We start from the raw sequence: 12,555 nt of genomic DNA, 5'->3' as shown, positions 1-12,555 counted from the left end.
CAGCTTTTAGTCTAAATGAGCTGACATGTGTTCTGTCCAATATTTACCCAGTGTTGGGTTGCCAATTGAGTTGTGTTTAACCCAGCGATTTTTAGAGTGAGTGTAAAAAATTTAAACACACCATAACAAACTGTAGTCAACAACTTGACATAGATCTTAATATGAACTACACCAACCAAGAATAGCCCTTCTGAATGGCAGGAAGGGAACATTTCTCTGAAAATCTGCTCTGACTGCTCAGAATTACCTTCTAAGTAGTTTAAACTGTTATGATTAAAATATTTTGAAATGCATTCAGATAGGAAATATCATTGTTACTATGTAAATTGCTCTGTTTTGACACAGGGAACAATTACAGGAGCTCCTGTCTGAGTATGTAGTGGACACACTCAACTACATTCAGACAGTGAGCGACTTCTGTGACAAACAACAAAAATGGACCCTTCAGAGAGAGACAGAGCTGGAGAAGATGAGAGACATCAAGGACCAAGCAGACAAAGTCAGTCTTAAGTTTGACCATGTTCAGCGCTCAGAGAACAAAGCCAAGGCTTTTGGGCAGTACCTGTGGAGTGGTTTAACTCAGGTCACGGCTGACTCCAGACTCCAGGAGCTGGAGAAGGAACTGGGTGCCGTCCTGAAGGACACACTTGAGGGTTTGGAGAAACTTGACAACTTCCTGGATGCAGTGGAGAAGCTCACAGTCACCTCACTATTTGTCTTCACTGGACGGAGCTTCTTGCCAAAGGCTGAGAGTCCTGAAAGTGTGCGATCAGTCATCACAGCTGCCAGAATGGCCTCTCCTCTCCTTATCCACTTTAAACGAAATGCAGAAACCTTCTTCCTTCCTTCACTCAGTAACTTGGACGTCCTAGCTTTTCAATTAGACAAATACATACGTATCACAGAAAAGATCTGCGAGAGAATGGAGAAAAAGTTAGTACTGACATTCATGCAATGTTCATTTAAAAGGATAGTCATTTGATAAACATGTTAATACACACAGATTATCACAATAATCTCAATGACATTTACTAAATCAACTAAATTGAAAGTTTAGGTCCATAGTTAGATCAATAATTCATTTTTTTTTTTACATTTACAACCCCTCACAGATCCAAGAGTTTTTTGTGGACTGAAGATACTTATAGGCAAGTATTATAAATATTAGGGTAATATTGGGGTAAGATTTAAACATCTTCATTATTCATCATAACCTATAGGGTTAATCATTCAACCTGAATTCAAAGATTATTTGCTTTTATGACAATCTCTAAAATATAGTCTTTGTTAATCCTACTTAAACTCTTTACAGATGTAAGAAGGCTCAACCTGTGAAGTTCAGCTTGAACTTAAGTGAGGACTCCATGAAAAAAATGCTTGATCATTTGAAGCAGTTGTGCAAAATAAGGTGAGACCTGTTTTTATGATTTTCTTCACACTCTGGTCTGGTGCATCGTGAAATGTGACTGTAAACTGTATTTTTTTCTAGGATGGACCAGAACACAAAGCTGACCTTCATTTTTCAGGACCACGCTCTGCACTTCATTGGTTTATTCAGTAAGAGTCGCTCTAGAATGGAGAAGTTCCTGTCAGACCTGGAGGAGAATGCAGTTCAGCTGGACAAGATGAAGATGGGGGCCAGTATCTCCACTGTGGCTGGAAGTTCGGTTGGGATAGCAGGGGGTGTTTTGTCCATTGTTGGTCTTGCTCTTGCCCCTGTCACTGCAGGAGTGTCATTGGCTCTCACTCTGACAGGTGTCGGTCTGGGGGTGACCAGTGGGGTCAATAGCTTAGTCACAGGCATCACTGAAGCAGCAGTCAACAGTCACCATGGGAAAAATGCACAGAACATTTTTCAGAGATACATGGATGACGTGGGGAAGATTTTAGACTGTCTGGAGCGGGTCTGTAGTGAGCGTATAGAGGAACCCAATGTTGTGGATATGTTTACAGCAGGAAAGCTGATAGCCCGTGCAGGAGGAGTGGCCAAAGGTATTGATGCTCTGGTAGATGCAGCTTCAGCTGTTAAAGTACTCAAAACTGAGGAGGTGATTGCGACTGCAACAAAGGTCGGGCTCCAGGAAGCACAAAGTGCTCGTAGCATTCCCAAACTGGCAGCAGACCTTCCCGACATTGGCCAGCTGGCAAAAGGGACGCCACTAGCTCTCTCAAAGTCTGCTAGAGCTGGATTCATCACTCTAAATGCCCTCTTTATTGGCTTAGATGTCATTTTTATTTGCAAAGACAGTATAAGTCTGGCCAAAGGGAGCAAGAGCGAGGCCTCTCTGCTCATCCGCTCCAGAGCAGCTCTATGGAAATCTGAACTGGAGGCCTGGCAGGAGATCCATGATTCCTTATGCATAGGAATTTGGAGGTTTAGAAAGAGTCAGGAAGTGTTGGAGCAACTTTTTCTTCCTTAAAAAGCTTTAAAAAGTATGTTTCAAGATTGAGAAGAGCTGAGATGAGCATCAATTTAGACCAACAGTTAGACCTGCTGTCCTCGAACACTAATCAATTTATCAACTTAACACTTACAGTTTTTTTTTCTGGATTGTTAGTAATTTATAGCACATGGAAAATTAATGTTTTGGGAGTTAAAAATCCTTGCATACTGGTGGAAGTCTGAGCTGAAAACTTTGTGTACATATGATTTACACTGTCAAATATCACATATTTTATTATAAAAGGTAATTGCACTTATGTGTGTGTCTTATGTGTCACGTGTTATTTGCTCTTAGGGTGTGAGAGTTTCAAGTGCTTCAGTTAAACAATGACAGATCAAGTGATATAAAATGGGTGTATAAGCATAAAAGGAAATCCTGAAAGATGCAGACTGATTGTATCAGAGGATTGAAAACTAATGTAGCACTTTTAGCATTTTTACAGTAATTCTGGCCAAAGCATTTTGTCAAAGACAAGAATGAAAAGAAGAAAATAACAACTTTTGCACATTAAAGGAAATTTAAATAAATTTTAATGACAAACAGTTTCACTTCTAAAATGTCACAGAAAACCCCTGGTTTAATTTAGCATTACACAATTGTACAATTTTAATTTATTTTTAAATTTAAAATTGAAACCTCAAAACTGGTAAAAGCAGAGCAGAACATTGCAGAAGTCATACTATCTGTACACTTTTAAATTGTTAATGTCATAATATATTCTTTTGTTACCATGACAGAGCTTTTTCACAAAAAGGAAATGTTTGAATGCAAAACATTACAACAATGTATTAAGAGCTTTGATATTGTAAATAATTAACAATAATTATGTAAATAAAGTGCATGAGCATGCTTGTGTTCCTCATTTGTAAGTTGCTTTGGATGTTACAGGTTAACTCTGTAGTGTCTGGATCAGGTACTACAGATGAGAAATGATGATGGCCTGGCTTCTGGTGGTGAGTTGTGGAAGTTGCAGGGGTGGATATGACTGTTTTATCCTGAGGTCCTTTTCATCGTTCATTGTTGTTTGCAGCTCTGAAGAAAGTTACTTCTGCCACTGATCGGCAGGTCATTGTTAATATTGTATCTAGCTGAGGCTTTCTGTTCCTTATCTGTAGAAAACAAGAAAAACATCCTAAGCGTATTGACTTTGACACGAGCGAGAGTGCTGCTGTTCGTGATTTGGCTGTAGTCATGAAGCCGCAGTTAATCAGAGAGTTTGATAAACTTGTTGCTCACATTTTATGTAATATTCAGTTACTTTGTTTTTGCTTCACCAACGAAAATTATTCCGAACTAATCTAAACAAAATCAACCGAGCAGCACACATTAGTTAACAGATCTATCTATCTGTATTTTTTGAAAGCATTGAACTATGAATTATCTAAGGAATTTCATTATCAAGAAATTTCATTATAAAATATAAAAGTATAAATAATAAAATATAGACATATTTGAGGTTTTTATTCTCGTTTAACTTGTGTTCGGTACTTTTTCACAAATATAACTCCACGTTTTCCTTTTTTAAAACAATCAAGAAGATTAATAATATTTTAAGAATATTGTCTTACCGTCCAATATCTGTTGGTCTGTTCTCCTTCTCGACCTTCTTAACTCCTTTGCCTTCAATGACTCTCTCACTTTCTCCATGTTCTCTTCCCTCTTCTTTCGCTCTTCCTCCAATCTTCTCTCTTCTTCTATCTCCATTTCTCTGGCATGTTCCAACACCTTCTCACTGTAGAGCATAGTCCCTCCATTGGTAGCCATCATTTTCGTGATCTTGGCCAGAAGTTTAGCCACCTGGTTCTCACCTTCTTTGGAATTGCTGTACAGAGCATGAAAACGGCCTCCACATTTCTCAACCAGCCTGTGTAGCTCCACGTTCAACTTCACTTCTTCCTTTAGGGTGGAACCACGTAACTGTTTTCTGTCTAAGACTGTGAAGAGCACCAAACTGCAATTCCAGGCTTCTGGACCAAACAGCTCAACGTGTTCCTCCACGGCACGGCACTCACGCTGGGAGAACGAGAATGACAGTGGTACCACCAGCAGCAGGGCATGGGCACCAGGCTGGCACAGACTCATACTCCTCATTATCTCCTTCTTCACCGTCCATACTGATGCAGAGGAGCCATTGACGTTGAACCATTCCCAACCCGGGGTGTCAACAACAAGCACCTGCTGTCCTCTCACCAGACCCTGACACGGGAAACTCTCTCGAGTCTTTACCCCAACCTCATCAAAGGCTTTCTTGCCCAGAATGGCATTACCAACAGCACTTTTCCCAGCTTCTGTCACTCCAACCAGGACCAATCTCAGTTTGGGAGAGTCAGAAAGATTAATCCCTTCTTCTGTGGAAAAAAAAAGATATAGACATGACAAAAATGTTATTGTCAGAGCAAAAAAAAACACACAAAAAAACCAGGCTATTTGATTTATTTTTATTTTTTTTCAGCATACATCTATTCATTTTGAAATTAAAAAGTGAATTTACAAATGAAAAGTACGAGAAGTATGGCTAATATGGCTAACTGTGAACAAGCAATGTTCAATTAAATGTGTGTAATTTAAACAAATTGGATTTATTGATGATGCATATAAACCTGGCTACTGTGTATTTAGAACCCATTCAGTTTATTAGTATTGTTACAGAAATCTGACCAGTCACCCGTTTCAATCATGTATGACTGGCAAATATGCACCAAATTAAGTTTATTAGTTTGTTTACGTTGAAACGATGCAATCCAAATGGATGGACATTTTTATATGTAATTCAAATACATAAATCTTTTGAGTGAAGAATACTTGATTACAGTTCATTCAAAGGTCAGATATTTCCTAATATCCAGTGGTGGAAAGAGTACTGAAAAAACACACTCAAATAAAAGTACCATTACATTCCAAAAAATGTAGTGTGAGTAGAGTAAAAAGTACTTGTTCAAAAAACTACTAAGAGTAAAAAAGTAGCTAATTTAAAAGTACTCATGAGTAGTGAGTACTGAGCTGCGGATTCTGCACCCTTATAATAAACACTGCACTACAATTAATAAATAAAAAAACATTGCACATACTGTAATTCACATTATCTTTTGTTCTTTGTCAGAAAGATTGAAGAATATCTATCATCCATCTTTTTAAAATGCATCAAATCAGTACATTCGTCACCATTTAAATCATATTGTTTGAAAAAAATATATATTAAAATTAGGTGTAAGGCCACTGAGCCTGAGCATGCTATTGTTGCACATAAAATATCATGTTCATAACTGTGCAAAGAATTCAGAAATCTTTAGAAACTCACACGATAGTTCAGCATCAAACACCATGAGATGGGTTAAACAGAGATTAAAAAATACCAAATTTCTCTCCAAAACGGTACCAGTTTTAGTGTTTTGATAAATAAATGAGAATCACTAATGACACTTTGAAGTTATCAGTTTACCTCACCCAATGCACTGAAAAAGGCTAATATAGTGAGTTAACACTGTAATTCCATGCCATTAAATATCTTACAATTTAAACGTAAATGCACAGTTCTAGAAGGGGGTATAATTCCTTTAATTTTACACGGCTACATTTACTCACATTGTAATGCTGATAATATAATTTGTAATAAAAATTGTGCATTAAATAGGGAAGTTATTTCCGGGAAACTTTTACAAAAGAAACAAGCACACACACACACACACAAGTGCACTTGCCAAATGAAGGCGTAAATGGATCAATCAAAAAACGTTGTTTATTAACTTTATTAGCTGTAGTCTGTCACACACTGACTGAAATGCAGTTCAAGTTAAAGCCATACCGAATCCGGCTGCATGTCGAGCGCGAGGGAGCGCATGCGCGTCTCTCTTAATATAATATGAAGTAAATGGGAGCGGGAATTCACCGCATGATTATGAACTCGTCACCTGAGGGAGTTAACACCCCCAACCTCACACCGAATGTCAGGCCCTGTAGATAGGCCAGCCTATATAAATATCATAGTAAGCAGAAATGTGAAATGTACCTTAGCATATTAGAGGAAGACACTGATACTGAATTGATGCTTGAAGAATGCACTTCCACAATCCACAGCAACCACGAGTAACAGCAGGTAGGCTAGCGGTTAAAGGTTTCTATGCAGAATTTGATTTGATGATAGTCACGAGACCAATTACTCAATCCAGCCACATTGATGGATAAAAATAAAATAAAAAATTAAAGGGGTGGTATAATGCCCTTTTCACAAGATGTAAAATAAGTCTTTGATGTCCCCAGTGTGTGTATGTGAAGTTTTAGCTCAAAATACCCCACAGATATTTTTATATAGCATGTTAAAATTGTCAATTTTTGAGGGTGAGCAAAAACGCACCGTTTTGTGTCTGTTCCTTTAATTGCAACTGAGCTGCTGCTCCCAGCACAGAGGGCGGAGCTACAACAGCTTGCACTCACACAGACATGCACTGAAAATTTCAAAAACGTTTAGCCTTTTATGCTCAAACCGGAGTCAGACAAAGATGGAGAGACTCAAGAAGAAGTGACAATATGTGCAACAGGACATTTCTGAATGGTTAGTTGATGAATTTATGTAGCTTATGTGTAGTTATCTTCTAGTCAATGATTAGCATATTCTGTCTTGATAATCTATAAATCGTATTCTGGGGGTGGAGTTTATGTAAATTTTAGGGTTGGTGATGTCACTAAACTGAGAGGAATGTCGTGTAGTCCCTACCAGCCATTTGTTGTAGTCCTTAAAAAGTGATTTCTTTAAAAGCAAATATCTCCCTTTGCTTTGAACTTTGAGCATTGTAACTTTACAGATGTTGTTTATGCTCAAATAGAAATATTACACACTAAACTAAAGTTAAAAAAGTGAAATCATAGTCAATCACCCCTTTAAAATAAGCATGTAATGAGCAGGCTAACGACCACAAACGGAAGGAAAATTGTGGAGTAAAAGTACCTATACATCACTTAAAATGTACTCAAGTAAAAGTAAAATTACACAATTTTTAAAAAGTACAATTTCTGAAAAAAAAACTACTTACATTAATTACAGTAACTTGAGTATTTGTAATTCGTTACTTCACACCCCGGCTAATATCCCTATTGTCCTTGGCAACATGATCATTTGGGTATAACTGAAACTGGCGCTATACTTGGATGTCTCTCATATCATCGCATTGCAAACTCGCTCTCTCAATTCATACAAATCCAACTGATGCCATCTTGCATCTCTATTATCGATTGTGATGACCTCAGAGGATTTCAGTATTAATATTATTATAATATAGTTGTAGTGTTTGTCTTGTTACAAGGATGATTTAGTATATTGCAATGGGCAATATTTTTTATTAACGGAAGCCTTAAGATAATATACAATTAAATCAATATTTAATTCCCACATATTTGATGTCGGGTTTATTTTACAATAATGACTTGTTGACTGAATTGTATCACTTACATGAGGGGAAAGCTGAAATAAATGTAATATTAAAGCCGCTGTAGCTATTTTAGGAAATAGCCCAGTACTCATAAATAATCTTCTCCCACCTCCCATATGAGGGGTTTCATTTGCCATACTGTGTAAGTTACATTACTTTTTGTGTTGCTTGGTTTTAATCAGTAGCAATAAAGACAGTAATAAAAAGGCTGTATGAATATCAGCTGCTGCTGGCTATTGAAATGATTGCTCCCTCGATAATAATATTGTATAATGAGCACACACCAGGTCTGAATACACTAATTGCTTCATTAAGTTTTTATTTGGTGCATGACATCGATTTGGAGGTTTAATAGCGGTCTATTTCATTAAGTGTTACAAATATCACATACTATAGGTCTACCTCTGTTGACCAAACATATGAATGTATCTTTGGCCTTATTTCACTGCCATGACTGACTTCAAAGCTGTCAGGTAAATTTGATAGCAGTAAGACAAATCTTTTTGACTATTATTACAGTGTTACTGTACTGCTAGCTGTCACTGAAAAACCAACATCTGAATTTGACAAATAGCCTACATGTCTTAAATTTACTACTATCTCTAAACAATCCCGTAAGAAAATGTAGTCAAATTGGTAAGATCAGTAAAATGAAATAGAAAATAGACTTTAACTGTCACAGATAAAATAGACTAAGACATTATATGCACTATAATAATAAAAAAAACAGCTACATTGAACAAAGCATGGTAATTTATGTTTTTTTCCTGTGGATAGTCTTACAAAAACAAAACAAAAAAAAACATAGTTTAACTCATTACTATGCAAGAACTTGTACATGTAGACGAGTTTACTGACCATGACTGTGTGATACTTCAATCTCATCCATTCTCTTCCAGTCTGTTCAGTCAAATGTGCTGCTCTCTATAAAAGAAAATAATTATTTTCTGATTACAGCAGAATACGATTGGACTGTGACATATTTCATATGTCCTCTTATCTAAATTTTGTTTTCTCTGTAAATTGTCAGCGCAATCCTGCGTCAGTTCTGATCAGGCTGTTTACAACCTCTTTTACTGTCATATCCAAAGTACAAACTAAGACCAAGCCTGTTGTTCCTGAACATTTATTATTGAACATTTATGCTGTTTAAGAACTAAGAATATGTTCTGTTACCACTTTTGTAATTCCCTTTGTTCTCCCCTTTCTAATGACAACGCATTATGAAAATAAATAAATAAATAAATAAAATAGATAAAACTTTTACTATTTCAAACTCCTAGAGGAACTTGCATGGTCCCGGTCTGCTAAATTTGCTACTATAAAGATATGTGCAGAGGTTGACAGTAACAAAGTACATTTACTTGAGTACTGTACTTAAGTACACTTTTTGAGTATCTGTACTTTACTTGAGTATTATTTTTTCTGGAAACTTTTTACTTTAACTTCACTACATTTGAAAGACAAATATCGTACTTTTTACTCCACTACAAATCTGTCAAGGTCCTTGAGTAGAAAGTAACATCAGTCAGTGGATGATTTTGGTTGCAGGGGTTGCATTTTGGTTGGAAATGAAAGTCAGGTTGACGTCAGAACCCTGCATCTGACTGACATCAGAACCCGACGTCAGATTGACGTTGGATATTGATTGAAAATAAAAGACGGGTTGACGTCAGAACCCGACTGATGTTGGTTTCTGACGTCAACCCGATTTTCATTTTCAACCACAATACAACGTCTGTCCAACGTTGGAGATCAATGTCAATCTGACATTGGATTCTGACATAAACCTGATTTTCATTTTCAACGTTGGGTTTGGTCTTCTAAATGCGACTTTTGTCACTTTTTTGGAGCACACTAGCTTATAGATAACAGTAAGGCTAACATATTCATACTAAAAGCAAAAAACTTTAAATAGGGCAATATTTGAGGGAACAGCCATTTGTGTGTCCGAAACCATTGTGGACGTTATTGAGTGCACTTATTCAATCTTACATTCAATCTCACTGTGTTCTGTGTTCTAGAAATAAATGTGATATTGATATGAGGGTAGGCAGGCGTAGATTCAGAGGCATACGGTACTTTAAGTATTACATGCAACAATGCAACAATAATAAAACAATGCATTGACATTTACTTTTTACTTTTGATACTTAAGTATTTTTGAAAACGAGTACTTCTGTACTTCTACTTAAGTAAAAATCGGTCTTTACAACTTTTACTTGTAACGGAGTAATATTTGACCAGTAGTATCTGTACTTTCACTCAAGTAAGGAAGTTGTGTACTTCGTCCACCTCTGGATATGTGTGTGTGAATTATTTGGTTGTTTACATACTGAACCATTTTTTTTTTGCAGGTAGGCCTACAATATGGACACAGAACATCATAACTTTAATTTGTGAGGACACAACAGACAAAAACATTTCCAACAATCCTGAGAAGATGCCGTGGTTAGAGTACCGTGAAGGCAGACCTGACTATTCCTGTGTTTGTGTAAGCCACATGTTTGGTTATATAATCAAATGTTAGAAAAATTTTTGTTTGGTGTAAGCTTCATTGCTCCTCGTGTCTTTTAAATGACAGATCATATATGTGATTAGAAATGTAAAAGACAATGTGGTAATATTTCCTCTTTTCCCACGTCTGGGTCAAAGTTGAGACTCCCAAGAGCTTAGAAGATTTTCACCAGCAGTATCTAACAGGAAACATTTAGACTAACAGCACATCAGAGTATGTTTTAATTTTTTTTTGGACATTGGTTTGTTATTCCTAAAGTTCAGGCTTCTGCCTCATCGATCCTAATGTGACACAAAAGGTAGCTGTAAGGTGTAAGAGAAGTATCAATTCTTACCTCGTGTTTTAGCTGGCAGTTTATCTTGGTTTGATCACATCCGAGAGAGGGCAGTACAACATCCTTTTCCTGACACATGAGGACATGGTCATGGTAATCACAGCCTCAAAATATCTCATAGTATTTGCAGAATGCTCTTTAATACAGATTGTTTAAGATTTCTTTTGATACTGATGCATTTGGCTCCACGTTCAGGACAGCAGTGGAGAAAATCGGCATGTTCTTGGGAAAAAGTCTGGATGATTATCCTATCGCACATATTGTGGAGATGGCCACTTTTAAAAACATGAAGCAGGACCCAAAGGCAAACTATGAATCATCCCACAAGATCTATTACTTAAGCCCCAATTCATACACAAAGGTCAGTGTTCAAAGATCACAATGGTGGAATGTGTAGACAAGCTGTATCCTTCACTTATTCTGTTATATTTGTTTTGCAGTTGCTGGTACTGTTGGAGATTGGAAGAACACATTCACTGTGGCACAAAAGGAGATGTGTGACCAGATCTTCAAAGAAAGGATGGAAAACTTGTAACTAGTCTCACAAGAAACAGAACAATTGTTTGTTTTTCTCCCAGTGGAAATCAAACACTATTTAATGGTAATTCAAATGCTAAAACCTTCCAAACAAACCATCGGGGTTACTGAAGAGCCCCATTGGCTATGCTCCCCAAAGTGGTTTATTTTTTTAAAGAAGTTAATACTTTTATTTAGCAAGGACACATTAAATAGATTTAAAATGACAGCATACTCTAATGGGTAAATATTAGTATTTTAGATTTATATGCACTGTTGTGTGTTCTTATTTATTTTATTTCTCTTGTTTTATATTGTGGTGTGTATTTTATGTTTGTCTACTACGCTGCATCCAAATTGCCCGCAAGTGATATTAATAAAGTTAAACCTTGAATATTTATATTTCAAATAAATGCTGTTCTTTCAAACTTTCTATTCGTCAAAGAATACTGGAAAAATGCATCACAATTTTCACAAAAATATTAAGCAGTTTTTAACACCGATAATAAGAATTTTTTCTTGAGCAGCAAATCATCATATTAGAATGATTTCTGAAGGATCACGTGACACTGAAGACTGAAATAATGATGCTGAAAATTCAGCTTTGCATCACAGGAATTTTAAAATATATTAAAATACTAACAGTTAAATTGTAACAATATTTCACAATATTACGTTTTTTTTCTTTCAAGAAAACTTAATTATATGCCTTTACTATTTATTATACCCCCTTATCAATAAATATAGCATTTATTGTTTTTTACGACTTGTCAATTTCAAACCATTAAGCATCAACAGTGTGGCTGAGGCATATTTAGTTTTATTTTAAGGCCAGAAACAAACCATTTAGCAGCTATATTTAATTACAGTGTTACCTGCAGAACTTAAAGGGATAGTTCACTTTAAAATGAAACTTCTGTCATCATATACTCACCCTCAAGTTGTTTCAAACCTGTATGAATTTCTTTCTTCTGTTGAACACAAAGGAAGATATTTTGAAGAATGTCAGTAACCAAACAGTTAACTGGAACCATTGACTTCCATAGTTTTTTTTTTTTTTTTTTTTAGTTAACTGTCTGGTTACTGACATTCTTCAAAATATCTTCCTCTGTGTTCAACAGAAGAAAGAAAATCAAGGAATCAAGCCCATGGCCTCAGCATTCCTAGCACCATGTTTTAACAAATAAGATTCAATAGCAAGATTGTTCAGAATCAATTCTTATAAGAAAGGTCATTTGTATTGCCCTCAAGCTCCAGAACCTAATCTATAATAATAATTAAACTTGCAAAGGCATCCCAACCTGAGCGTGCTCATTTTTA

At 36.2% G+C, this 12,555-nt stretch overlaps 3 protein-coding genes across 3 annotated transcripts in view; 2 read left to right on the top strand and 1 right to left on the bottom strand.

Moving 5' to 3' along the window:
• Positions 1-3,293, top strand: part of apol (apolipoprotein L) — a 32,650-nt gene extending 29,357 nt beyond the window's left edge. Inside the window, exons 3-6 of the mRNA XM_084124668.1 lie at positions 346-933; positions 1,113-1,148; positions 1,313-1,408; positions 1,490-3,293. Of these exons, the coding sequence (XP_083980794.1) occupies positions 346-933; positions 1,113-1,148; positions 1,313-1,408; positions 1,490-2,420 (1,651 nt within the window). The 3' untranslated portion in view covers positions 2,421-3,293. The remainder of the gene's footprint in view (positions 1-345; positions 934-1,112; positions 1,149-1,312; positions 1,409-1,489) is intronic.
• Positions 2,552-10,902, bottom strand: LOC311089778 (uncharacterized protein). Its single transcript, XM_084124746.1, has 4 exons — positions 10,720-10,902; positions 8,726-8,791; positions 4,013-4,792; positions 2,552-3,553 (listed from the first exon to the last, which is right to left on the bottom strand). The coding sequence occupies exons 2-4, from the start codon at positions 8,754-8,756 to the stop codon at positions 3,459-3,461; spliced, it is 906 nt and encodes a 301-aa protein (XP_083980872.1). The 5' UTR covers positions 8,757-8,791; positions 10,720-10,902; the 3' UTR covers positions 2,552-3,458.
• sult3st1 (sulfotransferase family 3, cytosolic sulfotransferase 1) lies at positions 10,295-12,281 on the top strand. The gene is given in 5 exon segments (XM_084124772.1): positions 10,295-10,318; positions 10,732-10,812; positions 10,915-11,033; positions 11,036-11,080; positions 11,160-12,281. Coding segments are annotated over 4 exon segments (276 nt in total). The 5' UTR covers positions 10,295-10,318; positions 10,732-10,795; the 3' UTR covers positions 11,255-12,281.
• The last annotated feature ends 274 nt before the right edge of the window (positions 12,282-12,555 follow it).

Source organism: Abramis brama (assembly GCF_963993115.1).
Source record: "Abramis brama genome assembly, chromosome: 1".
NCBI classification, from domain to species: Eukaryota; Metazoa; Chordata; class Actinopteri; order Cypriniformes; family Leuciscidae; genus Abramis; species Abramis brama.
This window is presented reverse-complemented; position numbering and strand designations above follow the sequence as displayed.